The sequence below is a fragment of the Dendroctonus ponderosae genome, unplaced genomic scaffold (genome assembly GCF_020466585.1).
Source record: "Dendroctonus ponderosae isolate FM_Combo_2020 unplaced genomic scaffold, Dpon_F_20191213v2 Dpon_F_20191213_1, whole genome shotgun sequence".
Lineage (NCBI taxonomy): Eukaryota > Metazoa > Arthropoda > Insecta > Coleoptera > Curculionidae > Dendroctonus > Dendroctonus ponderosae.
In genome coordinates this window covers 25443270-25465618 of record NW_026017110.1, presented here as the reverse complement: position 1 = coordinate 25465618, position 22349 = coordinate 25443270, and the positions used below count along the sequence as shown (strand labels likewise).

The window sequence follows — 22349 nt, the reverse complement described above, 5'->3', positions numbered from 1 at the left end:
TTTTCGGGTAATTTTGTATGTTCTTTTATCTCTGCCCATTTATTTTTTATACAGCTTATTGAGTAATCTATTGGTATATATATAGACAACAGTAGGATCGATTTAAATTTCCAGCTCCAATTGGACCAAAGCTGCAGAATGGACGACCAATAGCTAAGAGCGTTGACTAACTGATTGACGTTGCTGCAGAAATTTGTTGAAAATTTGTTTTATTTATTGCAGAGAAAATCGCCCAAATTCAGCTGCAACAACAACAGCAGCTACAGCAGCATAACCAGCCAGAGCCAAAGGCACAGCAACCCAAAGCTCCAACTCCTAACCAAATGGTTCCAATGCATCAATCTCCATTAGCGCCCCCATCTCACAACATAATGCGCCCACCTTCTACCGAGCGGATTCCTGAACGGGTGGACAGAATCAAGCAGGAGATAGAAGAACCTTCGCCACAATATGTGAGGGAACTCAGAGAGCCTCCACCGCCTCCACTACCCCAAGAAAATAAGGTCTGGGGCTACTCCGGCTTGGATTTGATTAATAGTGGCGCCACGTTCTGGCAGAATTACTCAGGTAAGCAAGTTGTTGATTTATATTGAAAAACTATCCTGAATACGGTACTGTTGGGAAAATACATGAGCTGTGTCCAATCAAATAAAGCACAGGGTGGCGTGCAGAAAAAATCCAGTACATAAGGCACATAATATGACTGTGTTTAGGGAAATGAAATGCGGCTCCGACGAATTCCGTTTCGAAAAGTCCCGACATAAACGTATTCAAATTACAAGCTGCATATAAATAATTTTGCCCGCACATGCAATTTTTCAGCCATAATGAAGCTCGGCTGGAAATACGGACTATCATCAAAATGGCGGCCTGAAATAATCGGGTGCTATATGACGGTTGATCAATTCGGGAAATCTGCAGGAAATACAACCAATTTTAACTTGGTTTTCAAAAATTTTAGAAGGAACTTTGCATTTTTTCAAAAAATATGTTTTTTTTACAAATTTCTTGTTGGGTATTTCGCCTCACGTCTTGAGGAAATTCTGTCTTTTTTAAAGACAAAAACTTTTGAGGCGAAATACCCAACAAGAAGTTTGTCAAAAAATGAATCCGCCTCAACAATATAGAACTTATCTACAAAATATGTTTTTGTTGAACACACAACCAGTCCTGGGAGCTTCAAATGAAAGAGAAAAACCTTAAAGTTGAAATAGCATTTGAACTAAAAATTGTACATGACTTAATGAAGATCCACAAGCGTGTGTCTCATTAATCGAAAAAACCCGCATGCTATTTTAAAGTCAATGTTTGATGTTAAATACCAACTAGTCATTAGACCGACCAAACTAGTCATTTTGAACAAATAGTGTTCATGGTTTTTTTTATAATATTAAATAAAGCAAGTAGGAGTAAAAAATCATAAATAACTTAGTTTCGTTTATAGACTACAACTATCGCTTATCACAGAAACTACGTATTAACTTAATGCGTTTTTAAACAATGTATTTCTTAAAAGATGTGGAAATAAATCTATATATCTTCCATTACCGATGATGAAGCTTGTGCTTTCGGTTATTTTTCCAGCTGTTTATCTTGGTAAATCTAGATATATTTTGAATAATCCTCAGATATTCGGTCATCCCCCTGCAAGGTTCTTAGGGAGTTTTTTCGCGAGAAGTAAATTTTTTAAATGAAAACCCAGATACCTGCGAAAAAACTGAATCATAAGCTATGCTTTGGACTCATTTTGAAAGCTAATTTAGCCGATTATCTCGCATTCGGATCTCTATGGCTATAACATGTAAAATTGTACAAATATTTGCAAGAATGAATCCGTTATGAACAATTTCTTTCCATGGACTTCCATAGTTTATTTTCCGTTGGAGAAGCAAATTTCTAAGCTAAACTGAAAAATCTACATTTCTGCAGTAGGCATCTCAAACAACTTAAATTGTCTGCTTATTCGGGTTTCTAGTTAATAATAAAAAGCAGCAAAAAAACTAACAAATCTGTATGTTGTTTGTGGCAAAAGAGTTAACTGAATGCATCTTTGCCGCTTCTATTTATGCTAAAAGAATGTTTAAATTGCATTTTGCGTGTTGTTTCCATGGATCAACAATCTGTTAATAGCTTCTAACTATAACCTCACGTCTTGAGGAAATTCTGTCTTTTTTGAAGACAAAAATTTTTGAGGCGAAATACCCAACAAGAAGTTTGTAAAAAAATGAATCCGCCTCAACAATATAGAACTTATCTACAAAATATGTTTTTGTTGAACACACAACCAGTCCTGGGAGCTACAAATGAAAGAGAAAAACCTTAAAGTTGAAATAGCATTTGAACGAAAAATTGTACATGACTTAATGAAGATCCACAAGCAAGTGTTTCTCATTAATCGAAAGCACCCGCATGCTAGTTTAAAGTCAATGTTTGATGTTAAAAACCGGTATTTTTGTCAAATGCTTTGACTTTAAAGTATTTGTAAATTCATGAAGATTTCACAGTTGTGAAAGTAGAAAAAACTGGACGTAAATAGTTAGTTGGTCTGATTGCAATGGTTTCATTTCTCGAATTATTTGACGAGTAAACTGTATAAAAGACGGTTTGCTGATTTATAGGAATTAAAAAGAGTATTAAATGCGGAATGCAAGAAATGGCACCAATGTAATAAACGCCTTAAATGCAACAGAAAACTTGTTGAGTCAAATGGTGATACATTTGAACATTTACTTTGAACTTTGAATATTGAAAATTGCTATTTTTGTCTCCATGATTTAGGAACTTTAATAATATCAGTTTCCAGTTATTAGTTGATTTAAGCTTCTTTTCCCAAACTTTATCAAAATAGTTCACTTTCTTAGTTTTTGCACCAGGAATTTTTTAAGCACGAAAATACTTCCATGGTAAACGTTCCGATATATTTTTAATTTTAACTCAGTATTGAATACGATCGAAATGCAAATTATTATGCACCGTTTCGTCGAATTTTTTTTTTTAAATACATTGTTTTGGTGACTTAATGGGAAAACTACAGCGCTACTACCTTAAGGGTAACAAGAGAGATTTTGCCTATAAAAACTTTGGTACCAGTTTTTGCTCCTGATATTCTCACCTATCAATCACTAAGAAGTTTCTTTCCCATTTCAGATGGTTTCTTTTTCTTGTAATAAACTAAGAGTGTTTAAGAAATTTGCGTGCTTGTGTCTTATGGCGTTCCTCAATCGTGATCTTAATCTGTTCCATATGTTTATTACAAATTTATTCTGTTCATTCACGCTATTGACAACTTTTTTTGTCAGTTTTTTCTCCTTTTTATTGCAGACTTTTTTGTTGACGACCTTTGTTTTATGCGTATTGCTTGCACATGGTGAATGAAGCACTTTAAAATTCAGCGGTTTTGGCGAGCCAAAAATAATATTCTTTCTTAACTCCATAAGAATGAAATTAACTAACTACTTATTTCAAATTCATAATGCAATTGAATTATATTTTGCACCTGAAGACAAGTTTTCATAATTTCTGTTTACTGCCAGTCAGCTATAGAATATTTATTAGACCGACCAAACTAGTCATTTTGAACAAATAGTTTTCATGATTTTTTTTATAATATTAAATAAAGCAAGTAGGCGTAAAAAATCATAAATAACTTCGTTTTGTTTATCGACTATAACTGTCGCTTATCACAGAAACTACGTATTAACTTAATGCGTTTTTAAACAATATATTTCCATTTATGTTATAAGAATGTTTAAATTGCATTTTTCGTGTTGTTTCCGTGGATCATCAATCTGTTAATAGCTTCTAACTATAAAAATACCTTTTTCATCCTCCTCTAGTAAACCCCAGTTGGAACCCTCAGAAGCGACAATTTCGAAATTGTTTTATAATTTTAAATTTCTGAAAGAATTATTTTTATTTGCTTCTGTTTCATTGGAAAACACTTTCTAGATGCAAAGCGACAGGAAGGAAACCGTTTGTTTTTCTTCCAGAATTGATTTCCAGGATTTTCTGAGCCTGGCTTTTAGTTAATAAACTTCTCGAATTCATACTTTTCCATCCAGAACCGTTTTCTGGCTTTTTGATGATAGTTCGGGTTTTTTCAGAATCGTCCAGTACTTTGTTGTCTTTATTCTGGGAGGAAGTTCTACTTGATCTTCTGATTCGATTGAATCAATCATTCGATATTTGCAATTAAACGACGAAATGGAAGTCAAACTATCATTTCAGATGTGTTTTTCGCTCACAGTGAGATTGGCTAGATACCTATACGATTCGAATTCACCGTCGATAAAACGGACCGTAATTGGAGCATAATGGGTCGGGTATGACAAGGCGATATCGGATCCAATGTTTATAATAAGTTATTTTTCATCGACGAATCACGTAGGTAATTAAGGCCTTCCGACTCACCAGATTTATGCCGACTTTAATGAAGTAATTAGACACGCGCGCACTCGACCGCCATGTTGAATTTTTCGAATTATTTCTCGCTTTTTCTTATTCGAGAATCTTTGTTCAAACGTATTGTATTGAAATTTGTCATATTAAGATACCCTGAGGCAATGGCTTTAGTCTAAGTCTATCTTGGAGTATAAGAACTAAAATGTATGATTTTGTGAAGATTGGCATGAATATTATCTCGATTTTTTTGGAAATTTTGCTATGAAACACTTAAGGGAGACAAATGAATGGAAAATTAGTAACTAGCTAGTATCAATCCGAGGAAAGTAACGAAAAATTCGAAATAGAAAAAGTACGGGAAATAAATTGTTGCAACGCAACTCGCAACTACTCGCAAAAAGGACAAATCTAACAGAATCTCTGGAATTGTCGAGTTTTATTGCCGCTCTATTGTCTTATGTTGGACAAACATTCCATAAACGACTTTGAATTTTTTGAAACAGGGTTAATTTGTTTTCGTTACTTTGATTAAAACTCACTTACAAATTCCAATCCCAAGCCTATGGAAATGACTGAATTCAACTCGAATCCGTTAATATTCACACCTCCAAACGTCCCAAGCGAAATGCATCAGTTTGTTAGAGCAAAACGAGGAATATAGGGGTGGAAAAGCTACTCGAAACAAATTTTCCGTTTATTTGGTTTCACAAAGTGTCTATCTGCTTTGTAGCGGGAAAACGATGAATACTGATTTCGTTTGGTGCGCGATGACAAAACGTTGAGATTCAGATTTTAGGTGGCAGTTTGCTGGGGGGCGATTCGGATTTAAAATCCTCGTTATCTAACGATGGGAACGATGAAATTCTTGGCATTTATTGTGCATAATTTTAGACTCAAAATCAAATAAAACTCATAAAGATAAATCACATTTGATTGTCTGTTGAGATACAGGAAAAGTATATATTTAAGTTATGATATACTTATTTTTCCTGGGTCTCAGTCAAAGTGTGAAGTAAAAATGTTGAACATGGTTTATTTCATTACGTTTCGGCGAGACAACAGCGCCATCATCAGATTTTTCAGACTAATTTGCCTCATCCGAAAGGTAATGGATTCCGAGGTGCAGGGTGTTAAAGAGTAAATAAGTTTTTCGTTTATTTGTAGTATATTTTTAACTAGTTTTGCTATTCCAAAAATGTAGGCTTGGGGTCTTTTAACATCGACAAATCAAAATTTTCAAATACTTGTAGTTGCTAGAGAGTTCTATAACCTGGAGCTATTTTAAATCGCAGAATTTTTGGGGGTTTGCAATTATCGCTTTCTTGTTGGCAATATCTCGTTCTCCGGTATTTTCTAAAGAAAAAAGCAACAAAGAAAAATAGCACTTGTATCAAGCCGATACCTTTCACCGTTTTCGAGACATTTACATTGAAACTTATGGTGAACTTTTTGGTGAACTGGATTTAATGCCACCCTGTAGAATAGATACAGATTTTTAAATAGGTATAACTTGTTTTCAAATTGAGAATTATCGGTTTAAATTGTGTGCGTCGTGTTCTCTGTTATAGTCTTTTTGATTCGAGAAAGTGAAACTACATTTCTGTATTTTAAATAGTAAATAAATATGTGAAAAAAATCATTAGTGGTCTTTGGAAAAATTATGACTGTTACTGTTCGAATTTACTGATTCAACGCATTTTCTGCGGTCAAAAGTTGCTCTAAATTTCATTAAATTAACAAAGATTAAGCATATTTTGAATGGTTATACAAGATTAAGGTTAATTGACAAAATTATAGTCTTCAAGAGTTCAAGTTTACAAGGGCCACATACCGATCATTTAAATAAATTCGTATTTTACGAGGAACTGACTTCTACTATTAGAAGCAAAATTCGCTAATGAAAATCTATTAAGGATTTTATTAAAAAATGTTCCAATCATCGGCAGTTTATTTCTTCATTGAAATTTTAGATTCTAACTCCATATCTAAATAGGAATGAATTGTGAGTTTTCAATTATTTGATGGATATTTTGAAATCCAAAATGAGCAAAAAAGTTTACTAAATTCATGCAAATGGACTTTTAATTGCTACCCAACTTCTGCAAGATTTAGTAGAAAATTATTTATTTTTTTTAAAATCAACATTTTCAAATTATTTTGCACTTTTCAAAACAATTTGCTAATGCGTAAATATCCCGATAATTGTGTAATTATTATTAAATATGTACTTCTCTGTATGTTCGAGTGTAAATCCATTCCCGCCTTTCTTCATCCACTAGACGCTTGTAGATTTTAAACTAGCAGTTAATTTCAGCATACGTACTGAACATCAGGGCCCTAACGATAACAAAACGAGTCGCAATTTCTGGCCAGTATTTTTCAGAATAGGATTTTCTTAGAAACTCGAGAAAAACTGGTCCAAACGGAGTTTCTAAAAGTAGCAAAATGCCATATTCATCGCATATCGCGCAAAATGCAAATTCAGTTAAAATTACATAATCACCCTGGGCGGTCTCAAGTCGGCATTAATTAATTCAATTCTGCCGTCATCGGGGGCGGCAAACGGGGGCCAGCGGGCCAAAGGGGGCGAAAACGGCGAAGGGCAGGCGGCGGCTCAAATCAATATTACAAACAAATATAAGACCGAAATTGAATTTCGCTTAGCGGCAACATTCGTTGTAAAGTTGCAGGCAAACAAGGCGGCGCGGCACTCCGCCCATAAACACATTATGTAAACTAAGAGCAAACTCCTGGAGGAAACTCCTCGAAGGAAATTATGCCGCGGCATAGTAAGTTCCGAATCCAGGAAATCCCGGTGACCAGTGGCGGTCAGCAAAACAACACTTTCCCTACAGTCGCATCCAAAATTCATCTCAGCTGTTCTCAAATGCTCTCATCAAGTTTTTGCAATCAAAGTCAACTGTTCCTGATGTAAGCAAGTGCATATTTCGCGATGTGTTTATCTCAGGCACCCCAGAAAGGTTGCAACTATCGCCAAGCAAAGTCAAAGATCACACAAACTCGCTAGAAGCACATTTTGTGCTAATTAACAGTTCCACCACAAGCGCAACGAATGTAAATCGTACTTTATTTGGAACACGATGGCAGAGCTAAAACACAAGTAGGGGATCAGTTATTCAACCAAGTTAAGCAAATTTGGACAAGAAATCCAGATTCCGATCAGCTAATCATCGGAAACATCCTCATAGATAAAGCTGTTGCCGAAGCAATGCGATTTTTAGGTTCATCTTCATCAAAGCAACTTGCCTGGTGAAAAATCTTTCACTTTCATCCATTTTGCTCCCATTTCCTTCCCATACAACCTTTCCCAAAAGGAAACAGATGCAAGGTAGTGCTTTGCTGGCCGTTTGGTTGAATGATGCGCTCGAGTGATATCAAAAACTCGCTTGAGATACCAAATGTAGGTAGAAACCAAGAAAATTGACTACTTTGTCCAATTGTGCTCAAGGTGAGTTTGTTTAAGGAATCTATCAATGTTGAGGATCAATCAAGTGAACTGAGTTTGGTTTTAATTTCAATATAACATTTTAAAGCAGTGACTGAGAATACAGTAAAGTCCGCTTATAGTGAACTTTCGGTTAAAACGAACTTTTTTCCTTTAATTGAAACGAGGTCCATAAACAACAACGTATTTTTTTACTCGATATAACGAACCCGTTTATAACGAACTTCCGGATATAACGATCACTTTTTAGGTTAGTTGTATATTCACTTTCCGTTTATAACGAACTTCCACGCTCAGCAACACCAATCGTGCGGAGTTGTTTATATTAGTGAGAGCGAGAGACAGGCAGTGACTTGTTGTTTTTTGCCGCGTTATGTATGTAAATCGTTTTAGAATGGAAAAACAAAAACGCAAAGCTTTTTCACTAAATGAAAAGTACGAGATTATTAACAAAATAAGAAGTGGAGTAAAGCAGAGTGACATTTGTAAGGAATTAGCACTTGGAAAGTCTACTGTTGCAACAATATGTAAAAATAGAGAAAACATTTTATCAGCGTATGACAAAATATGTTAGATGTAGGAAGTTAAAATTATCTGCACATGGAAAAGTTGACAAGGGACTTATTAAGTGGTTTACTCAAAAAAGACAAGAAAACGTTCCCATAAGTGGCAGTGTTTTGCAAGAAAATGCTAGTGAAATGGAGAGTAAAATAAAAAACAAAGAGTTTGCTTGTTCTAAAAGTTGGGAAGAGCGTTTCAAGAGGAGGCATAATATCAGTAGCGGAAAAATAGTTGGAGAGTCGGCCGGTGAAAAATTCTTCTTATGAAAATGTTAGAGGCGATCGATAAAAAAGAAACATTTTCTATACATCTCTTAGATGCAGTCAATTTCATTCATAGAGCTTGGCAAAAAGTTAGCCGAAAAACCATTGCAAATTGCTTTAAGCATGGGGGATTTGTAAGAAAAGAAAATGGTTATGAACCAGACGATGAAATTCCACTTAACGAATGGTTAGAAAAGTATAAAGACTCTGACTACGAGTTTGACACAGACGAAGATATCCCAATGTTGTCGCAGAGCAAGTTAAAACCAAGTTGAGTGATTTCAATTTCTTCGAATATGTGAGCATTGATAATTGCATTCTTACAAGAGAAATGTTGACCGATGAGCAAATTATAGACTCCGTAACCTCATCTACAGCTTTAAACGATAATGAGAAAGATAACGATTTAGGTGAAACGTATTCTACTGTAGACACTAATGCTGTTGCAAACATTTTTGAAATGACAAAAAACGTGTCAGAAACTCAGAATTTTCTACAATCACGCCAAGTTCCTAATCATATCTGGGAGTCCTTTTGTGATTTTGAAAACTACATAAATAACATCTATTCTTGCAGCAGAAATGTACAAACAAAAATTACGGACTTTATGAAGTGGATTTCAAATTGAATTTTGATTATCTTTTTATGTTCTTAGTCATACCTACTAACTTCTACTATTCTATGTAAAAATGACGAAATAAAATACACCACGTGTTTTTGTATTATTATTCGCTTATAGCGAAGTCCGGATATAACGAACCAGTTTTAGTTTATTTTTCAAGTTCGTTATATCCGGACTCAACTGTATTTGAATTTTTTTGCTCAAAACATTATCCATATACGTTCTCTCAAAAATAGCTAACATTAAATATAAATAAAGGCGCTAGGCCCCAATCTATTTAATCAAGATTTACACAATTTAATGCACGGTTTGTTAATTGAAAAAAATAAATAGTTTGTGCAACCATTAGGCGATCCGCCTCTGTTTCGTCTGAATTTCCTAAACAAGTTTTGCGGCCACACAAGGCAGATGCAAGAGCAAAATGTCCCACAGGAATGTGTTGCAGGGACAAATCTCCTCCTGTCGGGTTTGTGTGTCCGGATTTAAGGTGCTTAGCATTCATGGTCGCCCGTGCAATATTTAGACTCCTTTGAGCAATATTGCCAAACAAGGTGTTTGATGTGTTTGGTCGGGACCTTATTTAAATTACAACTCTACTAAATATTTGGGGGGCCCTTTATGGGCGCTAGTTCAGCCACAGCCGGAACTCAGCTATAATTACTTACATTGAGAAACCTGCTGTCCCTTATTGTTTACAGGTATTAAGCTTAAAACCATCTGCTGAATAAGTTTTGTTTAAAAATCAAAAACGCAAACACATAAGTAGTGAAAATACGGACTGCGTTTGCAGCGGATGATTTTTGTCAAGTTTCGGCTTCGTAAAAAATTATATTTTATCTAGATCTCGCTTGAAACTAGTACGTTTTTGCATCTTCAGAAGTGGTGGCTGCGCTGAGCAAACCTAAAAACTCGAAAAACTCAATAGTTCAAGCCAAGAAGAAAGAGTCAGGTTTTTGCCGCCATTGCTTGAAACTAGTGAGTTTTCCGGGGTTTTAAGTCGCCGTAAAAAACAATTTACTAATCATGTTTTGCAAGAACATTCGCTTCATTCGTTTTACGTTCCAGGAATGTTTTACTCGAAAACTTATTAGATTAGTTCAGTGTCCAAGCCAAACATGGCTTGCATGAAAAATTGGATTTTGAAAATCCAAACCCTGTTCCAGTTTTGTATGTAGTTTGTTAATTATTTTTTTGCTCAAAGACCCCTACCTTCAAAGGGATAGACGCAAAATTTTAAGAGCGTTTTATCTCCTTAATGGTTAAAATTATCGCAAAAAATGTTAGGACGTTTTCAACAGAGCGTTCCACCACCAAGCAGATAGAGGCAAAATGTGAAACTTTAAGCAGTTTTAGCTCGGCGAAACAGTTATTTACCTACCACCTGAAAGCCTTTCTGCTTTTCTGAGTTAGTTTTCTTGCTTTCCAAAAACCCCACTAGGAAATAGATGGTCTATTAGGAATAAAACAGACGAAATGGAATACAATTACTTATGGTCTACTTTTAGTTAACGTTATGTGGACACAATTCTGTTATACATACAACACTTTGGTCCAATAAGCGTCTGCTCCTGTTCAGATTTGTGACTCGTAAATAATGACTTGTACGCCTCTGAAACACTTCCGTCCTTTGCTATGCTGCAGTCTGAAGTGATTCTGGCAATTTCCTCTGCTTTGGTAACTTTTCCCGAAGAAATTGCGTTCTCAATATTCGATATCGTTTCAATTTTCCGATTTTTTAATGGGAGAGCTTCCGGGACTGCTGGTTTAGTGCGTTTGGGGTACATTTACCAGCCGTTTCAGTTGCTGTGTAACTCGACTTTTCCATTCTGATCTCCAATTTCTTGTTCGATGCTTGTCTCACTACAATTCGCGTCCGCATCAAAACTATATCCTCCTCAGACGAGGGATTTAGGATAACAATTTCATTAGCATTAAAGGGTTTATTGCATTTGGGGCACAATTTGGTAGCAAGTTCTCTGTAGGATCTTTCGGAGAATACGTAGCCACAAACCGGAATTGTCCATTCATTTCCAATTTTAACACAGGACAAATGTAGGGAGATCCTCGATGGTCTAATGGGCCCTCTGTCTTGTCTTCGGTCCTTAACATCTTGCAATGATTTAATGTGCTTAAACTCAGCAGGTAGCAATCTGCGATCCAGGAACAACTCAATCAGGGCACGTTTATTGTACAATTTAACCAAATGGCACGTAACAACAGGCTCTTGGAGCAACTGCTGCGAAATGGCACAACAACGCCACAATGTCCCCATTTCTGCCACTTTGTCCTATTGCTGGGGCTTTTTGACCAATTCATCTCGAAGCGGCCCTCACCACTCATTACAGAATTATAGTTTCTTGTAGAAGAGCGCGAACAACAAATAAACTTTGCCATCTAATCAACCAAAACATGTATATTAAAGTGACATAAACCTCTTTTGGTTTCTGTCACTCATCTGTCACGTCCGTCACGGCAAAGCACCGAATATTTGCCGCACAGAAGCGAAACAGCAAGCGGCTTCCAGCCGCCATTTTTGTAGCGTATGCTCGGGATATTTTAGCTGGGCAGGAGAAAAGCTAATTTGAAACACATTTGCATAGCTTTTGTTAAAAACTGCAATAGAAAACAATTGCAGATTTTTAAGGTTGAATTTCAGATCGAAAAACTATGCAATTATTCATTTTAATAAATGGAAATCCCTATCGTCGATTTTTCTGTAATATGAAAATATGTTTCGTACTATATAATTTATTTTGATACATTTCTTTAAGGTTTTTTCACACATTTTAATCATGAGCAGTCGCCCTTTTTATTTTCACTTAATGAACCTACAAGGTGTCCAGACGTTCAATGAAAAATAATAATGAAAAACATTATTGCCACAAACATATCCCAAGAACTGGATCCCAAAGACATGGAACCCCTTTGAAGAAAGCACTTCGAATACTTCTTCGCACTTTCTTTTCGCAATGTTTTTGCAAAAGTTTCAGTTTCAAAGGAACAAACAGCGAGTTCTGTATGTAAATTACTTAGCGAACAATTGCACTCAATTAATGGCTTAAATACCTAATAATTTAAACTCACCCAAAGTGAAAAATACGCGATTTACCTGCTGCAACATCAGTCTATGATTCTCCGTTGTGACTGTAATTTTAAAACAGTATAGGAGATTTTTTCAAATAGCAAGTATAAACAAAGCTTAATGTTATTGAATTATTTTGCAAATAAATGCGAATAAAATCCATAAAAAACATCTAGTGTAATCTGAGGATTCTAATAAAACAACCCAGCCAAAATTTGATTTCCAATTTACGTGTAAAAATTCTAAATAACCCAATTTTCAAAATATGGTATAACAGAAAATGCGAATTCAGTGATCCGAAGAGTCGAATGAAATAATTCGAATGATGCGACCATGGAACTAATCGAATGAACTAGATATAGAATATCTCGAATTAATTATAGACCACGAGAGTTGAAAGCACATTTGCGAGATGCGATATATGCGTGCGAGAGAGAGGGATAAAGATAGAGAGTCGGTTTTGCTTTGCTTTGGAGCGAAAACCTCTGAAGATGCAAGCAACTTGTGCTTGCGAAATGTCAGGAAGAAATTCGTTTTTTCACCAGAACTCTACTTTTATTAGAACTCACCAGTTTTGATGATGAATTGACAAATTCGTAGAGAGGACTACAAGTTTTAAAGGAGAATTATCAAAAACTCGCAGTAAAAAAAAGGTTTTTTTTTTTAGTTGGTAAGAATCCAACACTGCCCAGGGTTCGAAACACTGGGTGTCTTTGCAAATATTTTTTATTCCTCCAGCCGCCGGTCAAATAAAAAAAAAGATAATGAAAACTGATGTTGAAAAGTGAGGATAACCAATTGTGACTGAAATGTATGTGATGAGTGCGCGCATTGAAATAAAAATCTTTATTGGGTCTGAATGACTTTCAGAACAAAGTATGACCTCAACTTGCTTAGTTCTGTTTCATTGTGTCTAGTTATCTTGTTGAAATAGATAAATTTCATTGCTTTGGACTTTTTAGGAAATAGTTGGGCGATTCTCAATCAATACAGCAGGGGTCGGTATAAATTTCGTTTCGCCGGCTTTGCCTTAATACACTCGGAACCGAGCCGAAAGTAAATCTTGTAGTTGGGAAAGTTGCACAATAGTTTCCGGCATATCGGCCGGCGAAGACATAGTCCGACGATCCATATTAATCCCGCAGTAATTACAGTTAATTCAATTCGATCTTGTCGTCCCCAGGGAACAATGGGTTAGAACTTTCAGGTTTCCGCGGATTGTTCTACAGAGTCTTGGGCTAATGGGTCCCAAGACGGGGCCCTGCGTGGACAACAGGAAGCCCCGACTAGATACATCCGCGGAACAACCAATTACCTATTCATTAGGCCGGCTTAGAGTGGCAAGTTTAGCCCTGAATTATTCCCGAGTCCGTTGGCGCGACCGGAAGTTCCTGCTGAACGGGTAAGACGGCAGGAAGACGTGGTCTTACCGAGGCTTGGAGGAACACTAGTTTCTTATGAGGATTGATTGCTTCGGACCCTAAACTTTCCATCATATTAACTGGTTATTTCTCTATTAATAATGGCGTTCTTAATTGTGGGCTGGAATATCGTAACTTAGTTAGTTGCCCAATTACCCGCTAAAGTCAATGGGGAAGTTTTAAAGATACGGGAGATGAACTGTAAAACAATGGAATATTTTTTGAATTACTGCTTGCTTCTTCAACTCAAAACGCGAAAATTCGGATTTGATTGGGTGGGATTTTTCAATTTAACAACGGTTTTCAACCGGTTTAACCAATACTTAAAATGTTAGAATTATATATTAAAAGGTGGAAACTAACTCCACACAATGGTAAAACACCACAGTTCAAAATTCATAAAGTAAATATTCCTTTGCGATCAACAGTTAGCAGTATACATTCACCTACAGTTTTAAGCCAAATATTTTTTAAACGTTCTAAATTCTCTTATAAGAAACACAACTTCTTATGTTAAAAATGTTGCACATTTTTTACAAAAGTTGTGAGATATTAAGAAAATTAATTAAACAAAAATTCGCAAATAACTCGAAACTTAAGGAACGCCCACAATTAAGAATTAGAGAAATGTGGAACAGCTATGCCACTTATAGTGCCGCCGTTATATTGACATATGCACATGCGCATGTGATTTTTAGTAAGGCTTGGCACTACAGCGCCTTATAGCCTGCAATTATTAGTGAACGGGCACTAAATATGTTTTTCCATTTCTTATATTAACACTAATGCTGAACTTTTAACGGTATATCTAAACACAACACTTATTTTCAATATACAGGGTGATTGAAAATTGACGTCATTCCTTTTAAGGGGTAATAGGAGCTCACTTGGACGGTACGAAAAAAATACTGAATTTTGTTTTCGATGATTTCTAGAAGATATTAACAGTAGAAAATCGAATTTCAACTTTGTTGTTATGGTTATTATTCCATGTTTAAATGGAAGCATATTGGAATACTTAAGCAATCAAAAAGAAAAATTACGATCTTTGTTTCAAATCACGAAAATTTTTGATATTAAAAAAGTTCTCTTCTGCAATTTTTTGGTGAAAAGTCAAAGCGGCAAAGATGTTTTTTGGCATGAAAAGATAGTTACAGGTTTTGTAAGCCCTTGTCAATAATTGTATATACTTTCCTAACTGTGTTTCAATTCTAAATCAAATTCATTCCTGGGTGTCAGTCATTTATTGTCTCTATTTATCTATTAAAATACGTTTTGGTGTATTTTCCCATCATCATCAATTTTTCTAAATACAGATAGTTAAAAAAAATGTTATCATTAATTTAAAAAACAACCACAGTTCGTCAACAGCCTCATCATATCACACATTAAAATACATCACAATTGCAATACTTTAAAATATTCTAAAATTAATTAGGCCTAACAGGTGATTAGTCAGGACAATCAAATCTGGGAAGACACTAGAATTCTTCGTTCAGATACTTAAATATTTTTACTTACATGTGTAACGTTGTTGCTGCTTTAAGCCTTGGCATGCATTTGGAGTATTAATTACAGGTACTTACAGATAGAGCCATTAAATTGTCACATTGGGAGTATAGAACAAAAAATCTTGAAAAAATTAAAAATATATTATTTATAAACAACTATCCAAGATAATTTTTCGAACCAATCATAAAGCAAGGGATAAATAAAATATACAATTCAACTAAATGGAAAAACATAAATAAAAGAATAGAAGATGATATCAAGTATATAACATGACCATATATTCCGGAAATTAACACAAAAATAAAAAATATATTCAAACCACACAATATCAACATAGCAGAAAAAACTAAAAACACCTTAGCAAATCAATGTTTCACAATATTTAAACCTAGGATTGACAAGTTAGACACGCCTAATGTAATTTACAAAATAGACTGTTTAAATTGTGATAACACATACATAGGTCAAACAGGACAATATCTAAAGAAAATAATATACGAACATAAGTATAGCCTAAGAAAAATTAACGAAAAAAGTACAGCATGCACAACAGAAGTTGCATAATTTTGATTTTGATAACACAAAAATACTGATTAACAAAAGTAATTTAATAAGAGAAGAGTCCATGAAATGATACAGATTAAAAAACGTAACAATGCTATGAATTTCAGATCGGATACCGACAATCTTAGCTCAGCATATCATACATTAATTAAATGAAATAAACATAAAATATTAACTAACACCGGGTATATTGAAGAATTTTGCAAACCAAAAATAATATTCTCAGAATTCAAAGAAAAATAGCTGAAAGTAAAGTAAATCAATATAAACTGTATTTTATTCGTTTTGTGTTCGATAATGGACAAAATTAATACTCCAAATGCGTGCCAAGGATTAAAGCAGCAACAACGCATGTAAGTAAAAATATTTAAGTATCTGAACGAATAATTCAAGTCTCTTCCCAGATTTGATTGTCCTGACTAATCACCTGTTAGGCTTAATTAATTTTAGAATGTTTTAAAGTACTGCAATTGTGATGTATTTTAATGTGTGATATGATGAGGCTGTTGACGAACTGTGGTTGTTTTTTAAATTAATGACAATTTTTTTTTACTACCTGTTATTTTAGAAAAACTGATGATGGTGGAAAAATACACCGAAACGTATTTTGATAGATAAATAGAGACAATAAATGACTGAAACCCAGGAATGAATTTGACTTGTCAATAATAACAATAAATTGTCAAACTGTGACTTAGTTTGAAATTCCTTTAACGAATTTGAGGATATGCGACTAGTTCAAGGGAAATGCTACAATAACATAGCAGAAGCTGAAAGAACTCAAGCCAACAAAGGGCGAAGAGAGTGGTTCCAGGAAGATAGTGGACGACAATAGATGTTTGGGTTCTAGACTGAGAGGAACAAGTATTGGACATAATTGCATAAGAGCCTTTCAAGGCCACAAAGAACATTGCACAACAACTGACACTTTTCCAGGCACCAAATAAATACCGGTTACATTCCTACCGCGTATGTAAGATTACACATTAAACCAATGGATTACTAAACACCGGTATAAATTGAGCAGACATTAATTAACCGAATAGAAGAAGCTGCTCGAGAAGAGTGCATAATAAGATGATTACACAGGCACTTGTTTTGAGTTACAGACTCAAATGTATGTTTTTGTAATTTGTAAACAAATTAATAATTCGAGGTTATGAGTTTCGAAATAGGTTCCGTCATTCAACGATTCCAGTTGAATTTGCCATTTATTCTTGTATATCTTATGGTCACGTTTTCTATTTATCCATGGTTACCGGAGTTTTAAATAATTACGAAGCAACAGGTATTTACGTAATGTTAATTAGCCAGATTGCCTTGAAAACATTGTTGCCGTTTTTCTAATATAGTTTTTTGTTCAGTTTTTAATAACAAGTCATTTTTTTACTATTTTTTCTGTACTCCTAAAACACCTCTAGACAACACCTCCAGAGGAATATTCTGATTATAAATTTTATAAAAAATTACAAACTTACCAATAATTTGATAAAATTATACTGATGATATATTTGCAATTGATAGTAATAAGGATCATTTCCTAAAGGCACAGAACCAGCAATTAAAATAACTATTGAAAAAGAAGAAAACAACCAATTATTTTTAATTGAACAAAAATTTAGACCATTTTGAACCTTTGAGATTAGAAATTGAGATTTACCTATTCATACGAAAAAATGTATCAATTAAGCAGATAAAACCGTCAGGTTGAAAATGAAGAAACAAGTCCATAAAGCGCAACAATTTCCCTGAATAGTCCCAACCCTCTGTTATCCCTAATGTAGCAATAACTCGGTTCGTTTTGTCTGAGTGTTAAGTAAAAGGGCTGGATTTGGTTTGTCCTGGAATAAGCCGAGGCATTCAATTAAGAAGTTTTGTTTGGGCACCTAATCGCCCCGACACTGCTCCTTTGGCTGTTTTTGATGATTAGGCCGTTTCGCCAGATTCACGGCAGATTATGCAAACGACGCGACAAAGAAAGGGTGAAACGAATCGAGTTTGCTGTTATTCCATTGTGAAATTTGAATGCGGGTGGAAAATGGAAACTCTTCCCACCTGCCGGCCTCAAGTGAGACCAAAAAAAAATAAGGTCGATTTTTCAGGTTCTCAGCATACATTCCATTGAAAAGCTATTTAGGAGATAAAATTGTTTTTTTTTTCAGTAGCACTCACTGCCATTAGTCAATCTAGACCCAATCTCATCTCCTTGACGATGCAATTAACTTTTGAAAATTAGAGATCTGTAACAAAGCAGTCAATTCCAGTAGTCGACACGGGCACAATACCGGGTATTGGCGTCAATTAAAAATGAATTAAAAAGTACCTGAAAAGGAATCGTTTGTGATTATGAATAGGGCCCCACACAAAGAAGACCATTTGCCGCACCAGAAAGGACACACCAGACGAAAAAGCGAATCATGCCAATCGAAATTAAACGCCTGTTAGATCGGGTGCAAATCACCTTTTCAAAGGATTCAATTTGAAACGGCAAAACGGCATTTCAGTTCAAAATCTGGTTAGTGACACACAAGCATTGCTCAATTGATTGGTAGCATTATCAATGCCTGCTTTCAGAGTTTACGCCTTTGCGCGGCCGTCGAATTAATTAATTATTTTTCTGTTGAGTTGAAGCGCATTTTTACCGGTTCAAACCCTTTATTTGCTTCGTCGATTTGACCAAAAGTAAGCATTTTTTTTCAATTCGGGATAATTATGGCTAATTTCAATCATTCACCATCCGACTCATTTAGTTTAAACGTACCGCATTGTCTGAAAACCTTTGAAAAATTAGGGATCTTATTAATCTTCATAAGAGAACATTTGAAACAATCGATGCAACACTTTGAATTTGGCGCCGTGAACGCGACATTGACATCAACATAGATACTAACCTGGCAGTTCCTCTTATCAAAATAAAATGCATTTTTGACCAATTTTCACTATTTAATATTAAAATTCAAGGAGAATGAAAGGAAAACCTGGACATAATTGTTAAGTCCAAATCAAATCTATTCCTGGGTTTCAGTCATTTATTGTCTCTATTTATTAATCAAAATACGTTTCGGTGTATTTTTCCACCATCATCAGTTTTTCTAAAATAACAGATAGTTAAACAAATGTTTTCATTAATTTAAAAAAACAACCACAGTTCGTTAACAGCCTCATCATATCACATATTAAAATACATCACTATTGCAATACTTTAAAACATTCTAAAATTAATTAGGCCTAACAGGTGATTAGTCAGGACAATCAAATTTGGGAAGAGACTAGAATTCTTCGTTCAGATACTTAATTATTTTTACTTACATATGTAGCGTTGTTGCTGCTTTAAGCCTTGGCATGCATTTGGAGTATTAATTTTGTCCATTATCGGACACAAAACGAATAAAATACTGTTTATATTGATTTCTTTGACTTTCAGCTATTTTTCTTTGCATTCTGAGGATATTATTTTTGGTTTGCAAAATTCTTCAATATACCCGGTGTGAGTTAATATTTTATGTTTATTTCATTTAATTAATGTATGATATACCGAGCTAAGATTCTCGGTATCCGATCTGAAATTCATAGCATTGTTATGTTTTTTTAATCTGTATCATTTCATGGACTCTTCTGTTATTATAATTACTCTCGTTAATCAGTATTTGTGTGTTATCAAAATCAAAATTATGCAACCTCTGGTGTGCATGCTGTGCTAATGCTGTACCATTTTCGTTATTTTTTCTTAGGCTATACTTACGTTCGTATATACTTTTCTTTAGATATTGTCCTGTTTGACCTATGTATGTGTTATCACAATTCAAACAGTCTATTTTGTAAATTACATTAGACTACTTACCTCGCATTATCAAAGTTAAGGAATAGCGAAATAGAAATTTGAAAATACGACACCCAACTTTAAATTTCCTTGTAAATCGACATCAATCTTTAGTTGAGTGTATGTATATTTTTTGGCGCAAAAGTAAACAAGTTTTAAATTACAAATTTTAGTAAATGTAAATGGTAATTTTTGCAAATGAGTACCAAAATACTGTTGACCCCTAATAATTTTTTAGTAATAAAATTTTGTCAAAAGCATTAAAACATCCATTTTAATTGTTTCATAATGTGTTCATGATCGTTCCCTAGTTTCACGAATTATTGTTATTTTCAGAAACTCTGGCCCAAGAATTGAAAATCGAACAAAAATCCCGACAACAACAAGCCGAAAGAGAAGTGAAATCACCTCTTCAAGAGCGTGCAAGTTACTACAAGAGCCCCGTCATGTTTACCAGTAGTGCAACGTAAAAAAGCAGAACATTAGAACGATGTGCTAATAATCGAACTTTTTAAGACATCAACTACCTGCTGGACGAATTGTTCAGCTTATTAATAAGACTTTTGTAAAAAAAACAATCGGGAATTAAGTGCTTGATCTAGACAATGTGCATCAATCCAAAGCTGCATTTATCAGTTTGTGAATATTAACGAAACTGTTTATTAAGGTTTTAGTACCTAGATAGTGAAATTGTGCAACCTATTAAAAAGTAAAAGTAATTTAGTCCTGCTACTCAACTCTCGCATACAATAAGAAGTTTTGAAGCGATCCTGTGTACATAGTTCCACTAATCAGTTATTCATGTATTGTAAAATATATACTTCAGCAGTTTCAATGTAGAAATGCAGGCATATCAGTATAGGGTTTTAGTTTAACACCTAGATAGTCCTAGCGAAATTTAGATTAAACTAAAATCGATGTAACATTGAACAACTATATTTTCATTCTACTGTTTGAGACTGACGATGGCTAGAAGTGGATGATTTAGTTTTTATCGGAATTTTTGCTTTTGTGTAAATGCATTGTTGATAGGCTTTTTACAAAAAAAAACATTACAATTTCTGAGCGCGAAAAACTGTGCTCTGGAAATAAATGGTTTCTACAAGACATAAAAACTTGTTTCGGCTCAACAAAGATAATCTACCTATAAATCGCCTAGACATTTCCCAGAATTAAGTGAAAGAATCTTTGATGGCTTTTTGCGTTTTTTTCTTGGAGAATGCAGTGATGATATTTATAACATAAAACCTGGAATGTGTGTATTTATTGTAAATATTTGCGTGTGTGTGTGCCTTGCAGAGAATAAACATATAACATATTAATTAACAGCAAATTTCATTTCATCCTCAACCTCAAGTTAAGTTTTTAGTCAAGAAAATGCTCTTGGGAATTTTACAAAATTTTATATTCCAGCTAGAGCTGGAATGTGCATAGAGAATTCCGGTGGCATAACAAGAATTGGCCACTAATATTCTGAACCCTAATGGAAAAATGAATAAGTTTCTCTAACAAAGTCCTGGAAGGCGATTAAAACGAAGTCTTAAAACTAGCGCTCCAAGCCGGCAGCGGCGGCTCCCATCAATCTCATAATTAATTCCATTCCGTTTAATTCTTTTCAAGATGACGTTAATTCAGCCCATAATGGATTCCACTGGTGATTTATTCTTTCGTATGTTTTGATACAATTCATATTCATCGCGCCTTGATTAATCTTCCATAGCATCGGATTACACTTTTGCGAATTTCAGTGATCAGTTGCATGATAAACACCGAAATATATCATTTAAAAAATCGTAGGTAAAACGTGTTAAAATCATAAATCATCAAACGAATTGTAAATGAAAAACGCATCAGGAAAGTGTTTTAAAAAAATGGGAATAAGCATTGCAAAGTGGCAAAGCAATCTCGTCTTCGAAATCCTTAACGACAGATCAAAACAAACCAACGAATTAACATGCAAATGAATTCGACACTAATAAAAACATAATCTAAATTTGGTGCGTGTCTAAATAAATGACTTTAGTGTCGAAAGATGTTCCAACGCTAATTTGGGACAGCTTTTCACTGACGATTTTCGCAATTAATTTCCTTGTACAGGACTGGATTATTTTGCATCTTTTCTTCTATAAAAATTTTTTTTCGGATAAATGTCCAAAAACGAATTGAAAAACGTTATATAAAATATAGCTAAGAAATTTATGATCAAACTTTTAAGGTTTGTTCAGCGGAACAATAGAAGAATATGAGAGGAGCTTTAAGGAAAAAGGGCATTTCATTTTTTCATGTACTCTGGCCGCTTTTATTCAGCAAAATTTCTACATTTTCTCCCAAATCATTCTTTTGACGCGTTTAGAAAATTCCCATTACATACTTTTTGACTTACCGGACTTTTTGTTAAGAGCAACATTTTTTGCTAGGAAGTTGGGTATTGAATAATTTGGATAAATTTGGGAGAAAAAAAATTTCTGATAGCTTTGGATCTTACAAGGCCTGCAAAGTGTAAATTTGGCCAAAATTTGGATAGTCCAAAAACGGACTTACATTTTTTCAAAAATCAAAATCAGACCCGATCAGAAATGATCAGAAATCAAATCAAAAACTGTCAGTAGTGGGCTTACTGACGATTTTAGGGAAAAA

At 34.5% G+C, this 22349-nt stretch overlaps 2 protein-coding genes across 4 annotated transcripts in view; one reads left to right on the top strand and one right to left on the bottom strand.

The window, feature by feature from the left end:
• Positions 1–21038, top strand: part of LOC109544295 (dachshund homolog 2) — a 212220-nt gene extending 191182 nt beyond the window's left edge. For all 3 annotated transcript variants that reach the window (XM_048668109.1, XM_048668117.1, XM_048668107.1), the window contains 2 exons: positions 223–567; positions 20049–21038. In XM_048668109.1, coding sequence (XP_048524066.1) covers positions 223–567; positions 20049–20182 — 479 coding nt within the window. In that variant the 3' untranslated portion in view covers positions 20183–21038. The remainder of the gene's footprint in view (positions 1–222; positions 568–20048) is intronic.
• On the bottom strand, positions 10749–11754 carry LOC109544624 (replication termination factor 2-like). The gene has a single exon (XM_048668123.1). It carries the CDS (start codon positions 11583–11585, stop codon positions 11049–11051), a length of 537 nt encoding a protein of 178 aa, XP_048524080.1. The 5' UTR covers positions 11586–11754; the 3' UTR covers positions 10749–11048.
• Positions 21039–22349: the final 1311 nt, after the last annotated feature.

Bases quoted from the DNA above. Each gene is read 5' to 3' on its own strand.
- LOC109544624 (XM_048668123.1), bottom strand. From the start codon at position 11,585: ATGGGGACATTGTGGCGTTGTTGTGCCATTTCGCAGCAGTTGCTCCAA.